At 40.7% G+C, this 15,130-nt stretch overlaps 1 protein-coding gene across 10 annotated transcripts in view; it reads left to right on the top strand.

The window, feature by feature from the left end:
* Positions 1-15,130, top strand: part of DYM (dymeclin) — a 259,645-nt gene that overhangs the window by 60,378 nt on the left and 184,137 nt on the right. For all 10 annotated transcript variants that reach the window (XM_059707262.1, XM_059707264.1, XM_059707261.1 and 7 more), the window contains one exon: positions 7,789-7,861. In XM_059707262.1, coding sequence (XP_059563245.1) covers positions 7,789-7,861 — 73 coding nt within the window. The remainder of the gene's footprint in view (positions 1-7,788; positions 7,862-15,130) is intronic.

Raw genomic sequence — 15,130 nt, 5'->3', positions numbered from 1 at the left:
CTCATCCACAGGTGTACGATTTTTTTCCAGTCTCTTCCCCACCCCCACACCCCTTTCCCCCCGAGAATTGTCAATCTGCTCCCTTTCTATGCCCCTGATTCTATTATATTCACCAGTTTATTCTGTTCATCAGATTATTTATTCACTTGATTTTCAGATTCACTTGTTGATAGATGTGTATTTGTTGTTCATAATTTGTATCTTTACCTTTTTCTTCTTCTTCCTCTTCTTAAAGGATACCTTTCAGTATTTCATATAATACTGGTTTGGTAGTGATGAACTCCTTTAGCTTTTTCTTATCTGTGAAGCTCTTTATCTGACCTTCAATTCTGAATGATAGCTTTGCTGGGTAAAGTAATCTTGGTTGTAGGTTCTTGGCATTCATCACTTTGAATATTTCTTGCCACTCCCTTCTGGCCTGCATAGTTTCTATTGAGAAATCAGCTCACAGTCGTATGGGTGCTCCCTTGTAGGTAACTGACTTTCTCTTGCTGCTTTTAAGATTCTCTCTTTGGGTACATCTATACGATGGAATACTATGCTGCTGTAAAAAGGAAGGAACTCTTACCATTTGCAACTTCATGGATGGAACTGGAGAGCATTATGCTAAGTGAAATAAGCCAGTCAATAAAGGAAAAATACCACATGATCTCACTCATTCATGGACAATAGAGACCATTATAAACTTTTGAACAATAATAGATACAGAGGCAGAGCTGCCTCAAACAGATTGTCAAACTGCAGCGGGAAGGCCGGGGAGGGTTGGGGGGCAGGAGGTAGTGGGGTAAGAGATCAACTAAAGGACTTGTATGCATGCATATAAGCATAACCAATGGACATAAGACACTGGGTGATAGGGGAGGCTAGGGGACTGTCTAGGGCGGGGGGATAAATTGGACACATATGTAATACCCTTTGTAATACTTTAAGCAATAAAAATAAATAAATAAAAAAAAAAAAGTAAAAAAAAAAAAAAAAAAAAAAAAGATTCTCTCTTTGTCTTTTGCTCTTGGCATTTTAATTATGATGTGTCTTGGTGTGGTCCTCTTTGGATTCCTTTTGTTTGTGTTTCTCTGTGCTTCCTGGTCTTGTAAGACTATTTCTTTCAGCAGGTAGGGGAAGTTTTCTGTCATTATTTCTTCAAAAAGGTTTTCAATATCTCGCTTTCTCTCTTCTTCTGGCACCCCCATAATTCGGATGTTGGTACGCTTGAAGTTGTCCCAGAGGCTCCTTACACTATCTTCATATTTTTGGATTCTTTTTTCTTTTTGTTTTTCCGGTTGGGTGTTTTTTGCTTCTTCGTATTTGAAATCTTTGACTTGATTCTTGCAATCCTCTAGTCTGCTGTTGGAAGCCTGTATAATATTCTTTATTTCAGTCAGTGTATGCTTAATTTCTAGTTGGTTCTTTTTCATATCCTCGAGGTTCTCATTGGTTTATTGAGGATCTCATTAAATTTATCAGCGGTCTCTCTAGATTTCTTGAGTGTCTCACTAAGTTTATCGGCGGTTTCTAGAAAATTCTTGAAAAACCTTATAACCGTGGTTTTGAACTCTTATCCAGTAGTTTGCTTTCCTCCATTTCTGTCATTTGTGACCTGTTTCTTTGTCTCCGCATTTTTTATGCTTCCCTGTGTTGATAGAGTGGCTTTCTGTGCTAGGTGTCCTATAGGGCCCAGTGGCTCAGATCCCCAATTACCTGAGGTGGACACTCTTGGTGCATCCCTTTGTGGGCTTTGTGCACAGTCTTGTTGTAATTAAGCCTTGATTGTTGTAGGTATCACTGTGAGAAATTGACTTCCAGGCCAATTGGCTATGAGAATCAGCTGTGTCTGCAGTGGGAGAACTTCTGTGCTGAAGACACCCTTCTGGGGCGAGACTTGCTTCAGTGGGGCTTTGGTGCTCACTGAGTCTGCCCCCTGAGTGTGTCCCTTATGGATCTGAGGAGTTGTAATCTGGATAGTCCCACTCTGACCACTGGATACACTGGCTCTTGGATCTCTAAGGAGGTGCTAATTTAGCCTTTGCCTGAGGCTACCCAGCAGGAGCTATGGAGAGATCTGCAGATTCCTCTTCTTTCTTTGGGGTTTGGAGGTGCCCAGATGAGGCCCAGCTGTGAAGCAATGCAAGCTGCTGTGGGGCCTTGGGTCTTCTTTTGGATGTTCTGGGTCTCTCTGACCCAGCTGCAGTTTGTTAGGTAATTTTAGATTGCAAAGGGCCAGGCCTTTCATATGCAAAAGCCTCTGCACACAGCTTGGGTGGGGCGGGGTCTCAGGGAATCAACAGGGTGGAGCAAACAGCTATGGCTGATCCTCAGCCCTGCCCTAAAAGACCCCAAGTCTCAGTGTCCTGGTAATTGCTGCAAGCACCTCTGAGGGAAAGCTGCCCTAGAGTTCTGACTGATGCCAGACAGTCCAGTTTATCCCCATATGAGTCTGGGTGCCCAGAGACTTGCCCAGAACTGGAGTTCAGAGCATCAGGAGCTTGTATCTCCCTCCTGATTGAAAAAGACAACTGAGTCCTCAGTTGCCAACCCTTTCCGCGTGCGGCTCTGTACCTCTGCACTTTACTTCCGCACCTTTTCTGAGTCTCAGTGTGCTTTTCTCTTTCCTTCTAGTTGTTGAATTTCCACTCAGCCAGCCTTCCTGTGGTTCTGGATGATGTCCGTTTTGTCTTCTAGTTGTATTTTTGAAGTGGTTGTGCGAAGCAGCAATTTCCAGTGTTTACCTATGCCACCATCTTGGTTTCTCTTGCTCTGTTATTTCTTGATTGAGTTTTTTAGTGCTTGTATATGGCACAGTGTGGTATTGGGCAGCATTGAGAAATAACAGCTTGACTTTACTAATGTAAACAAAACAACAAAGATTAACTCTCTATCTGTTAATATATTTTTTAATAATTACATGTAACCTGATTTAAATGACCCATGTGTTTCTTTTTTCTGGCCACTTCTTTGTTTTCCACCAGCACTGTTTTTTCTCTTCTTCAAGTGAGTGGTTTTTAAAAATCATTTTGCCTTCTCTCCCCTCCCACTCTGATGGAAGACGTTTGATTATGACATGATTTTACTATGCTCTGGTCCACCCCCTAAGGCCAAAATGAGAGCGCGGTATCTTACCGTTTGGTACCGGAGGGTGCCGAACAGAAAGAACAGGAACCGAAGCTTAGTTTCAGGTATGGATTATTGGAGCTGTTAGGACCACAAATATCACCTTGTCTTTCTTTGCTTCTTCCTCTGGTGACGCTCATAGAGATCAGAGACGTGGGGTTAGGGCTTTAGAGTGAGAGAACCCTAGGGATAGGGGTGAGATTTCAGTTTGCATAATACTGATAATAATAGTTTATATTTATTTGTTGTGTGAAATTACTTCCAAATTGGATATTTAAGTCAAGGACTTCCAGTATGCGTTGGCAAATGTATAATATATCACCTGGATGTGTAAACTAATATGTGGTATTTCAGATTTCTTTCCTAGTGTGGTTCATAGTACTCTCTTACCAGGGGATTTATATTTAGAGTCTTCAGTGAAACATGGAATGCTTGACTGGATTTTCCCCCCAACTTTGTATAATAAGAGGTCTTTAAAAATAATGAAAATATGGAACAGACTGATGAATCTCAGAGGGAAAGGGGACAGGAAGAGATTAACCAAAGAATGTATAGGCATATATTCATTGCCCTTGGACATGGACAGTAGGGTGGTGAAGGACAGGGGCAGGGCAGGCTGGGTGGAGCAGGGCAGTTGGTGGCGGGGAGGCGGGGGCACTGGGGGACATCTGTAATACTCTCAGTAATAAAAATAAAAAATAGAAAAAATAATTCATTAGGTTGTTTTTTTCTTTTCATTTTTTTGGGAGTCTGGATTTGGGTTCAAATCTGGGCTCTGCCCCTTACTGTAAGTAAACTAATATCAGTGGGCCTTGATTCTTCATCTGTAAAAGGATGATGATCATACCTGCACCTTAATAGTTATTATCAGGATTAATGTGGGTAAAGAGAATGAAATAACACAGTGCCTCTTCAAGGGTAGAGTTCTCAAATGTTAGCTATTAATATTTTATCCAGAAGCTAAGATTTAAACTACTAAAATATTTGACTGCAGCTGTAGAGGCAATTTAAAACTCTTAAAGAGATAAAACTGGGTTGTAAATTTCACAGTACAATAAACATACTGAATTTCTGTAAAGTCCTTTGCTCAAAGAACCTCAGTTTACTGTGTCTTTCAAATTTCAAGGACTTTTAAGATCATCTTTCTTGAGATGCATGAGTGAGTTACATAATTTCTGGCAGAAGACTTTATATTTACTTATTTTTACTGGAAATAAGAAAGATATTTATCCTCATATGAAAGCTGAATGATATAAGTACTACTTGGAAAATAAAGCAGTAGGAGTGACTTTTGCTTGATGTCAAACCTGCTAAGCAGTCAAATCGCATCATTCTTCACTTGATATGCAATTATTTGCTTCTAGATTAGTTCAGAACAAGCATATAGTATTCTGCAGGACTTTCTTCTTAAAGTAAATGAAAGTTGTCAGAGATTTCAGCTGGAAATTCTTTATTCTTGTCTTTTGTTTTGTTAGAGCTTTGGCCTTGATATGTTACATTTTACTTGTATGAAGTATTCTTTTTTTTTTTTTATCATTTTCATTATGTTAAATTGATAACAAAGCTGTGAATATATTCTTTAATTGACCCAGCTGTAAACTTGGCCGAGGTCATGATTTGGATGGCACATAGAATTGGATAGAGAGTTCTCGTCACCATTTTAAGATTTAAAAATCAGATGTGTTTACACCCCTGGAAGAAAAATAGAACGATCAGGCACCATCTGTGAGTCCTGAGTGCTTGTTTCTTCACCTTCTGTAATTAAAACACGGCTGGCTGCTTGGCTAAATTAGAGTATGTTATTAAACTGTCCAACTCGTTTGGTCTGAAATGATCTTTAAGGAATCAGTGAAGATTTTAAATGTTCTTCTTGGGTCTGGGTCAATTCATTCTGTAGGATGAGTCAGGGAATGATAGTTCAACAAACGTATTGAATATATATTATATGTCAGCAAATGAGCTTGTTGGAATAGGTTGTTAATTCACGTGGGTTATGTTGGACAGCTTTGACAATGAGGAGGATTTCAGTTAGATCTACTTGTTGTGTAGCCTCAGAGACAAATGTTACTTATTTCCTTGTTTTACTTTCTTCACTCGTTGAGCTAATAAGCCTACCTCTTTTAGAGTGAGATTTAATGTGGTTATTGAACTTGATCTTGCTGTGTGTTCATTCTTCTTAGCCTTGATCGGTGTGTTCATTGTGACTTCATGTTCTCTTCAACCTTGGCACTCACCTCTCAGAGGGTTGCTGTGCCAGTTCTATTTATGGCAAGGCAGGAAGGGGTTTCTGCATAATTCCTGACTACTAAGGTGATTGTGGTCTAGAAAAAAGAATTGCTAAATTTTTTCGAGACTCCAAGTGCTTTGATGCTTTGGAAATAACCATTAGATTTATACTTAGACAGCTGGGTTCAGTTGAGCAAACATGTATTGAGTACACATCACATGCCAAGCTCTTGGTCATCATCCTTGAGAAATACAGAGTCCAACAGAAGCCTGCTTACATGTAGAGAGAAATTATGATACAATGTAACCAAATTATTCAGTGAAAGTCATATGAACAAGGCATAGATGCGGCCTAGATGATTATTTTTGTTCAAGGGGAGGCAAGAGAGTTGGGTTTTATGGAGGAAATGAAGATTTAGGATGGTTCAGGTAGATAAAAATTGGCTTTTTTAAAAAATTAGATTTTTATTGTTGGAGGGTATTCCAGGCAGAATGTTATTGAGGAGGCATAAAGTGGCATGTAGCAGGTAGTTTGGTATCGCTGGAATATAAATTGTGAAAGGAACAATGGTGGGAGATAAAGGTAGAAAGGGATGCAGGGCCTGTATCTCGAAGGGTCTGGCATGCTGCACTTTGGAGCTTGGAGTTCTTTCTGATGCATAGTAATCAGCTTAAAGCAATTATAAAGGTCTAAGGCAGGAGAATGAAAGGATGGACTGTAGTTAGGTCCCTCTGATAATCTGGAGTTTGGATTGGAGAGGAGCAAATTTGTAGGAATACTAGTAGGAAGGTTTAAAGAAGTTTAGGAGTTTTAATTTAATAAACTTGTTTAACTGAACCGAGATCATGCAATAATGAATGAAGGCATGACAGGAAATGAAGAAACGAGTAAATGACAGAGAGGTGACTGTGTAATTGATAGGACCTTGAGATGAATAAGAGAGAGAATAGTCTGTGTTTTGGGTTTGGGTTCACTGATGTAGTCACCGAAAAGGAGAATAAAGAACAAGGAAGTGGATTTGAAGCGTTGGGACAAATGAGTTTAGTTTTGAACGTAATGAGCTTGAGTACTGGTGATGCATCTAGGTCAGTGGTTCTCAACCTTCTGGCCCTTTAAATACAGTTCCTCATGTGGTGACCCAACCATAAAATTATTTTCGTTGCTACTTCATAACTGTAATGTTGCTACTGTTATGAATTGTAATGTAAATATCTGATATGCAGGATGGTCTTAGGCGACCCCTGTGAAAGGGCCAAAGGGGTCGCGACCCACAGGTTGAGAACCGCTGATCTAGGTGGCGATGGTCAGCAGACAAATTGGATATAAAGATGAAGTTCAGTGGAGAGACAAGAGGAAAACTGTAGGAATCGCCAGCATACAAGTGATGACTAGTAAGGGAGGTCATGGGGAGCGAGATGAGGAGAAGAAAGCCAGTGGTGGCACTCTGAGGAGCGTACCAGTAGTTGAAGGGCATTCCGAGGAAGTGGGTACTGGGAATGAATAGAGAGAGAGGTGGGTTAGAAATAGGGTGTCATAGGAGCTGGGGAAGAAAGAGCAGGTGTCTCAGTATTGTCCAAAGCCAGACGTCACTCAGAGCGGTATGGGACAGAGGGGCATTTCCACTGGGAGGGTGATTTGTAACCTGCCTTTGCCACTTGTTCATAGGACTTGGAAATCCACTTTACCTTTGGCTTTTTGTCTGTGAAAAGGTAGGTGTCTGGCCTCTTACCCGGTTTCAGTCTGTCATCTGTGGAGTCCCCACGGGTTCAGAAAAGGTTCTTGAGGTCTATCAAGAAGAGCAAGGGCAAGGCCAGATATTTAGGGGGCTGAGGGGTGTCTACTCCTGATTCAAACAAAGCAGCTAGAGCAGCTTGCTTTTTCATGCATTTTATTTTATTTATTTATTTTAAAATATATTTTATTGATTTTTTACAGAGAGGAAGGGAGAGGGATAGAGAGTTAGAAACATCCATGAGAGAGAACATCCATCAGCTGCCTCCTGCACACCCCCTACTGGGGATGTGCCCGCAACCAAGGTACATGCCCTTGACCGGAATCGAACCTGGGACTCGTCAGTCCACAGGCCGACGCTCTAGCCACTGAGCCAAACTGATCAGGGCTTTCATGTATTTTATATATTTGGCTTAGTATGTAAGATTTCATTTGAAAAAACATAGTGCACTATAAGAAGCTTGAACACTACTGGCCTACAGGAGTCATAGTTACCTTCAAATGTTAAAAACTGTATAATTGATAGCTGGTGTTCAAAATTCCTCTGTAGATGAAAATCATAATAGATGCTAACTTAGGATTTGGATTTTATTCAGAGGTCAGCATTAATGTCTGAGTTTATGTAATAATTACTCTTATTCTCTTTAGGAATGAAACTGAACTTCTAAACAATTCCATTGTATTTTATACTTTGTTAACAAACTTTTTGTGTATCTTATCAGGCTCTGACTCAGAAGATCTTTTGGAAGAATTAGTCTGCTGTTTGATGCAGTTAATCACTGATATTCCACTCATGTAAGTTCTGGCTACATCAGGGTTTGTTTTATCTTCTTTGTATTGTGAAGATGGTAATTGATGATGTTGAAGAGTTTGTGGGTCCTAGTGTAGTACTTTTATGCATGCCTTTTAAGGGTAGTACATTCATAAAGTTCTTTTATCTCTCTTGCCCAGTAATATTTAAACTCTGACTATCCATCATCAAAACAATTTTAAGTTGTTAATAATACTAAGCATATGGTAGGCACAGAATTAGATTAATGTCTGTAATAAATGAACTTACAAATCTCTGTTAACAAGGGTTTAAGAGAAAAGCAATTAGAAACAAATTCATATGTGGTAGGTGCAGCTAGTTCACCCATTATTTGTTCTCCCCTTCTTTCTTATGTCCTGCTTTGATTAATGGCCAGTTTTGGATTTTCATGTCTATCTTTTCTTGAAGGTAGATGTGGTCATTGAGATGTAGGGGGAATTTCTCCATGGAAGTATGAGTAAAGCTCTTTTAAGGGGACCTGGCTCCTCCAGGAGTCCTGTCTTTCTGTTCTTGACAGCCCTCTTTCCTGCTGTCTGGAATGTGAACATGGTCCTTTGAATTATGTGGCCATCTTGGCGCCATGAGCCAAGAGACTCACCAAAAATTCTGCTTTGATGCCATTGAGCTGCTGAACCAAAGTCATCAACTACTAGTTCCCCTACCCACTGTCGCCCTCTGGACTTCTCATGTGAGAAACATAGACCCGTATTTGTTTATGGTAATGGATTTCTGTCACTACAACTGAATGCCATTCCAGTGTGAGTCAAAATGTTTGTTATTTTTAGAGCAGTTACTGTCAACCTTTTTAAAAATTGTCTCTTTGAGGAACCCTTTTAGACTTCTTTTTCTTAATTGCCCCTCCCCCCTTGGAGCACCATGAATCATTATAATATCTGTGACGTTTTTCACCTTAAAGAACTAATTTTTATTCTGGGGAGGGGGTCATATCATCCCCATTGAAAATGCATATTTTAAAGAAATTATGTTTTATGCCGAAACCGGTTTGGCTCAGTGGATAGAGCGTCGGCTTGCGGACTGAAAGGTCCCAGGTTCGATTCCGGTCAAGGGCATGTACCTGGGTTGCGGGCATATCCCCAGTGGGGGGTGTGCAGGAGGCAGCTGATCGATGTTTCTCTCTCATCGATGTTTCTAACTCTCTATCTCTCTCTCCCTTCCTCTCTGTAAAAAAATCAATAAAATATATTTTAAAAAAATATGTTTTAAATAAAGAAGTAGATTTTAAGATTCATCATCATAGAATCTCAATCTACATGGGGATATCGTTGGAAATGTGCTATTTGCCTATAGTTCAAAAAGGAAAGACAGGTATTTGTGGGAAATGGGCTCCTGGCCTCTGTTGTGCATAAGTGCAGCATCCAGAATTGTAATGTAGATTTAGAAACGGGATCCGCCAAACCCTGTTGTGGTTTGGAGCTTGTACAGCTTGGAAGGCAGGGCCCATGCACGATGAGCTCTTGCGATGGACACAGCGATTAGCATGCCTTCTATCCTTTCCTCACCCTCCTTTCTTTCTTTCTTTTTTTTTTTTAAGGGGAGAATGATGATTTTTATTTTTTTAAATATATTTTATTGATTTTTTTACAGAGAGGAAGGGAGAGGGATAGAGAGTTAGAAACATCGAAGAGAGAGAAACATCAATCAGCTGCCTCCTGCACACTCCCTACCGGGGATGTGTCCACAACCCAGGTACATGCCCTTGACCGGAATCGAACCTGGGACCCTTGAGTCCACAGGCTGACGCTCTATCCACTGAGCCAAACCGGTTAGGGCCCTCACCATCCTTTCTAACAGATCTCCAGTACTGTTTGGGGGACAGTGTATGCCCAGCTTAGTGTCCAGGCACCTTGGGAATTGAATGTGCTGAAATGTGGCCCTGTGACAGTCTGGGCCAGTTTTATGTGAGCAGAAGTCGGCAGCTTGTAGAGCACTTACCTTTAGCTTTTTGCTCTTTGTCCTTCTCTTCCTTCCTGGTATGTGGAGGTGCCGTTTGGGCATCTTAAAAGTATGACGATGACTGCAGCATGCAAAGAACAGTGTCCCGGGAGCAGGGGGTATGGATGTTACTCTGGAACTATTACACCAACCCTAGATCGCTTATCTTTGGATTTCTTCTTACGTGAAGCAAATAAACCCTTATTTTGGTTAAGCCATTGTGGTTAGGTTTCTGTTACATATGGTCAGATGTGGGAGGGAGAGCACATTGTCTGCTGTTTACTTGTCATAGTATGTGTGATGCTTCATGTGTTCCTGATTTAATTTTAGAAACAGCACTACCTCTATTACATTATGTCCTTACAAATACCAGCAATATCTTCTTTTTTTCCTTGGTTGATAATATATCTTGAAGTTAAGGGGGATGGAAATAGTAAATCCCTTTAGCTAGTAAATAAGCCTTGAGTACAATGACTAGACCAGCCACTTAAACACTCTTGGGGAGCAAGCAGACAGTGTTGTAATATATCAAACATTTCAGTGTTTTAATGTGTTTATACTTTTTAAATCAACTGAAAATGCACAGACAACCAGATGTCTTGTGTTACGTACACTCAGCTTTAACCAGCTGCTGAAACAATTTCTTATGATTTAATATTCTTGGAACTCCATCCTCCAAGGTTTGTCTTGGTAACTGTTTCCATGTGAAAGCAAACTACTCTCGCAGTGTTTCATCTACTGTAACTATAGTGCAGCGTTACAGATCAGCTTATAATTTAAGGAGGAACAGTGACATATGGGAACCGGATGCTCTCACCTGAGCATCAGCAGTCTCAGTATCAACTTTCACGTTAACCTCGGCACGCCAGTGCTGCACTCGCAGGCGAACAGCAAGAGGAATCTGGTTCTCTTGGCCACCGAGGGCAATTCTAGACTAGCTTACTATGAAATGAGACTGTGAAATCATTTTGTTAATATTGAAAGCAAGTGATTATCGAGAACATATTTAGAGATCTATAAACTGAATTTTAAATTAACTTCCTAAACTCCCAGAATTTGAAGGGATAATGATGAAAATTGACTTTTAAGTCAATATTGCAGTTTGGATTTCTTGATAAAATATTAATTCTCTGAGATTGTTAATCTTCAGTGGGTTAAAATTGCCCTTCTTACAGGATTCCTTCCTTAACTCCTCTCAGCATTTATATATTTAAAGTAAAGATTAAGTCATGCATGGGCTTATGATTTGACATTTTTCAGTCTATATTGGGTTGATCCTCTCGAATTGTCTTCCAAAAGTAAAGCCTTGTCTATAATTATTAGACCTGCTCCTTGATCTCAAGGAAGTGAGTGGGAAAGGAATAAAGTAAGAAAAGGTATTTTTCTCAGGACAGTAATAGAGGGGATCCTAAGAAGAAGGCGTTGGCAGGACAGAGCTGCAAGCAGCACACTTAGAGTGTGACCGTGTGTCAGCTCTTAGCGTTACTGTAATGGCTGAGACCCTGGGACTCCACCAGTGGTGCAGGTCAAGTGGGGTCCTAGCAGCAGAAGCAGTTAGATTGTATGGACCCCAAACTTATGTTTTGGAGACTGTTTGTGATGCTTTTTAATTATGAAAGAGAACTGGATTTTTTTCCTTTTATGTCTTTTTGCCTGCTTTTGTTGCTGTAGTTTTTTCAGAGCTCTCACTGTTAGTTGTAAATGGCGATGCCGTTGCCAGGACAGGCCCTCCTCCTTTTCTCGGTGCCACCGCTCTGACAGCCCCGGGACATCTGCTCAGAGTGGGTCTTTCTGTGCCAGCCAGACCGGCGGCCTCTTCCTCTGGGGCCCATGGGTGCGCTCTCCCTCACCCGCCTGTGAACATCATTCTCAGCTGGCCCTCACCTGCAGGTTTTTACATTATAATTTAATCCAAGAAACCTTACCTAGTTTTTTCATAAGTTAAGTACTGGTGAAGATGAGATTTTCATAAGTGATTGCCTTCACTGCCCTTTTCGGGGATTGTGTGTGTCTATTTTTTGTCGAGTACAGAGGGTGTCTGTTAACCCCGTCGCACCACTCATTCTAGTTCAACCACGCTGGTGTCCTTGCTAACTTGGAACCTGCCCACCTCCTCCTGCCTCCAAGGCCTTTGCCCTTAAATCTCTCCCCTCAGATCTCTGTAGGCTTATGTCCTGACCGTGTGTCTATCAGGCTTCTTTCTGCTCAAAGGTCTGCTTCTTAGAAAGAGCTGCTCTGCCTTCCCTCTCACCCTCTGGCCTTTTATCACGTTTTATTTTTTGTCTGAATACTCATCTCTACTTTTCATATTATCTATCCTTTCTCTTACTTGTATTTCTCAAATAAAATTGGAAAGTGAGCTCCATGAAAACAAAGGTTTTTCTTGTGCCTGCATTTATTTTGCTCATTGCTGTGTCACTGGTACTCTGGTTAGCCTGGTTCTCAACAAATTTTTTGTTGAATCAGCAAATCAGTAGGGACATAACCTATTCTGTGTGCTTACAGCATTTTGTTTGTTTCCCAGCATCTTGGTTGCATTGTGCTAAGGCATGTTCCATTGCAAGTATACTGGCTCAAAGCCCTTTGCAGTTTTATAATTATATTATAAAAATTCAATGTCTTATTAGTAGTAGAAAGGGGCTACTAGGAGCTGAAACACTTGAGAAATAACATCTAACAATGTTTAAGGAAATGGAAGATTAATTAGTTATAACTGCTGACTAGTGTGGGACAGTTTAGGGACAGTCAGCTAATATCTCAGTAGTCTCCAGATCAGGGGTGGGCAAACTTTTTGACTCGAGGGCCACAATGGGTTCTTAAACTGGACCGGAGGGCTGGAACAAAAGCATGGATGGAGTGTTTGTGTGAACTAATATAAATTCAAAGTAAACATCATTACATAAAAGGGTACGGTCTTTTTTTTTTTTTTAGTTTTATTCATTTCAAACGGGCCGGATCCGGCCCGCGGGCCGTAGTTTGCCCATGGCTGCTCCAGATTATCCCTTCACACTATACTTTCTTTTTCATTGAGTTCATCCTCAAAAACATACATTGTGAATATACTGTGTGTCTGTGCTGTACTAGGCCCTGGGCAAGGAAAGGAGTGGCTTTTGAAGAGCTTCAGGATGGATAGATACCTAGAAAGGTAGCCCAGTAAGAGGAGCAATTGAATGCTACAGTCATTTCCAGCCGTAGTGACTAGCAGTGGCTGGGTCATTAAAGAGGCAGAAAGGGCTCTCTTGGGTGTGAACAATGAGAACACTGCATTAGTTTGATTAGAGCAGAGGGTTAGTGGGAAATTAGGGCTGGGAAGCTATGCTGTCCAATGGCATCAAGACTTGAATGTTAGCAGGAGTAAAGGTTTGAGTGTGTTTAGGTTTCCCTGTTTTTTAGGATGTAAACAATATATTTTTAGAGCTACTTCTCTAAAATACATTTTGGAAGTATTTGAGGGGATAAAACTGATTAAGAATCTTTATAATATTCTCTTTATCCACAGGATTATTGAAATGTAATAAAATGATATCAAATGCACATTGATTCAACCCTTAGACTAAAGGTATTGGCTTAGATGTAATATGCGGAAAATTTGAATATGGAAAACGCTTGGCGCTAACATTGAGTAGGTGGTTTAAGAACCTGAAGAGCCATAAACAGTCTCCTTCTGGAGTCTGCAAGTTGTTGGAAGAGAGTGAAGGAACTGCAGGGACCCAGGGCTGGCACAGAAGGGCCTCGCTTGTTGGGGAAATGCCTTTCTACATCCCTGCGTGTTGATCCCCACATACGTCTCCAAACGCAGCCTCGGCAGGCAGGCGGCTAAAGCCCGTCAGCATTGAAGTTTTAATGCTGTCAGGTGAACATCTCCTGTAGCTTTCTGGTGGAATTAGGCATTTATGACATTATAAGCACTGAATTAAAGATGATGGTGTTTTATGTACCATTACAGTTTTTTTATGTTAAGTTCAGAATAGATTTTTAGCTTGAAAATGGATTTCTGGTGCTTTGGGGGGAAAAATTCCAGTTAAATAATTTTTAATATGTAAACCTAAACTTGGTTTATTGAAGAAATCTGAGCAAAATATATCTAGCACCACAAATGTTTCTTTTAACACATTGTATGCGGGAAACGTGTTTACACGTTTTACGTATGTATACGTTCTACCAGTGTAGTAGAGCGCGGGACACGTATTAATACGTTTTTTATAGACTAGCGGTAGAATGCGGGTAATGTATAAATACGTAAACTAAAGTTATCGTAATTTTACTGAACGTTGCCATTTGCGCAAAAAATTAGCAAAAATGGCCCGCGCCACCTGTTAGCGCGCGATAAAAACTACCCGCAAACAATGTGTTAAAAGATATGTGCTCACATTGTTCATAAATGCTTAACTACCTGTTGCCAAGAAGTATAGGGTGTATCCTGTAGTGCAAAAAACACCACTGGTTCTGAATCCAGAAGGTAGAGTTTGAATCCTAGCTCTACCACTAATCATCAATGTCCCTCCAGGCCTCAGTTTTCTCATTGTAAAATCGGCGTTAATAGATCGTAGGTTGTGACTTGGAAAATACATTTGAAGACTCGAGTTTAGTTGTTCAGTATTTTAGACATGGAACCTGAAGTGTATGAGTTGAGAGACCAGTTCGCATCGCTATTGAAGGAACAGCTAGGCAAGTCCTTCATTGTAGTGGCGGGGCCCGCAGCTGCGAGGGAGCATCTGATCCTGCGATGAGGTCTGCCTAGTGCTCTCACTGCTACTCTGTCGCTCAGGGTAGTGTAGAGGACAAAAGAAATGTACTTGAAGATGTCTTTGTAAAAAAGTTTCAAATGCTCTATAGTGTGTTATCTTACACATACTAAGTATTCAAGAAAAACATTGAATTAATTTGCTTCTGAGTTATTTTTCCTATTTTAAACTTCTCAAGAAGAAGCAGCACTTGGTCATTAACAAGTGTAGTGGTCATAGGATATAATGTCTCAGGTTCAGAAGGACAGGCTGAATGATCTGTGTGGGAACTGAAGGCAGTTTCTCTTGCATCAAGCTGTTCCGAGGACTTCCTCTGGCTGTTTGGGAGGACAGGTTCTAGGTGTGGACGATTAGCAGAAGCAGAGTCCTGAATCCTGGCCATTTTGCCTGCATATGCATATTTCCTTAACAGCAGTTCTCAACCTGTGGGTCGCGACCCCTTTGGCGGTCGAATGACCCTTTCACAGGGGTCGCCTAAGACCATCCTGCATATCAGATATTTACATGACGATTCATAACAGTAGCAACATTACAGTTATGAAGTAGCAATGAAAA

The sequence above is a fragment of the Myotis daubentonii genome, chromosome 8 (genome assembly GCF_963259705.1).
Source record: "Myotis daubentonii chromosome 8, mMyoDau2.1, whole genome shotgun sequence".
Classification (NCBI taxonomy): Eukaryota; Metazoa; Chordata; class Mammalia; order Chiroptera; family Vespertilionidae; genus Myotis; species Myotis daubentonii.
Note: the sequence above shows the minus strand (reverse complement) of the source record. Positions and strands in the feature narration are given on the sequence as shown.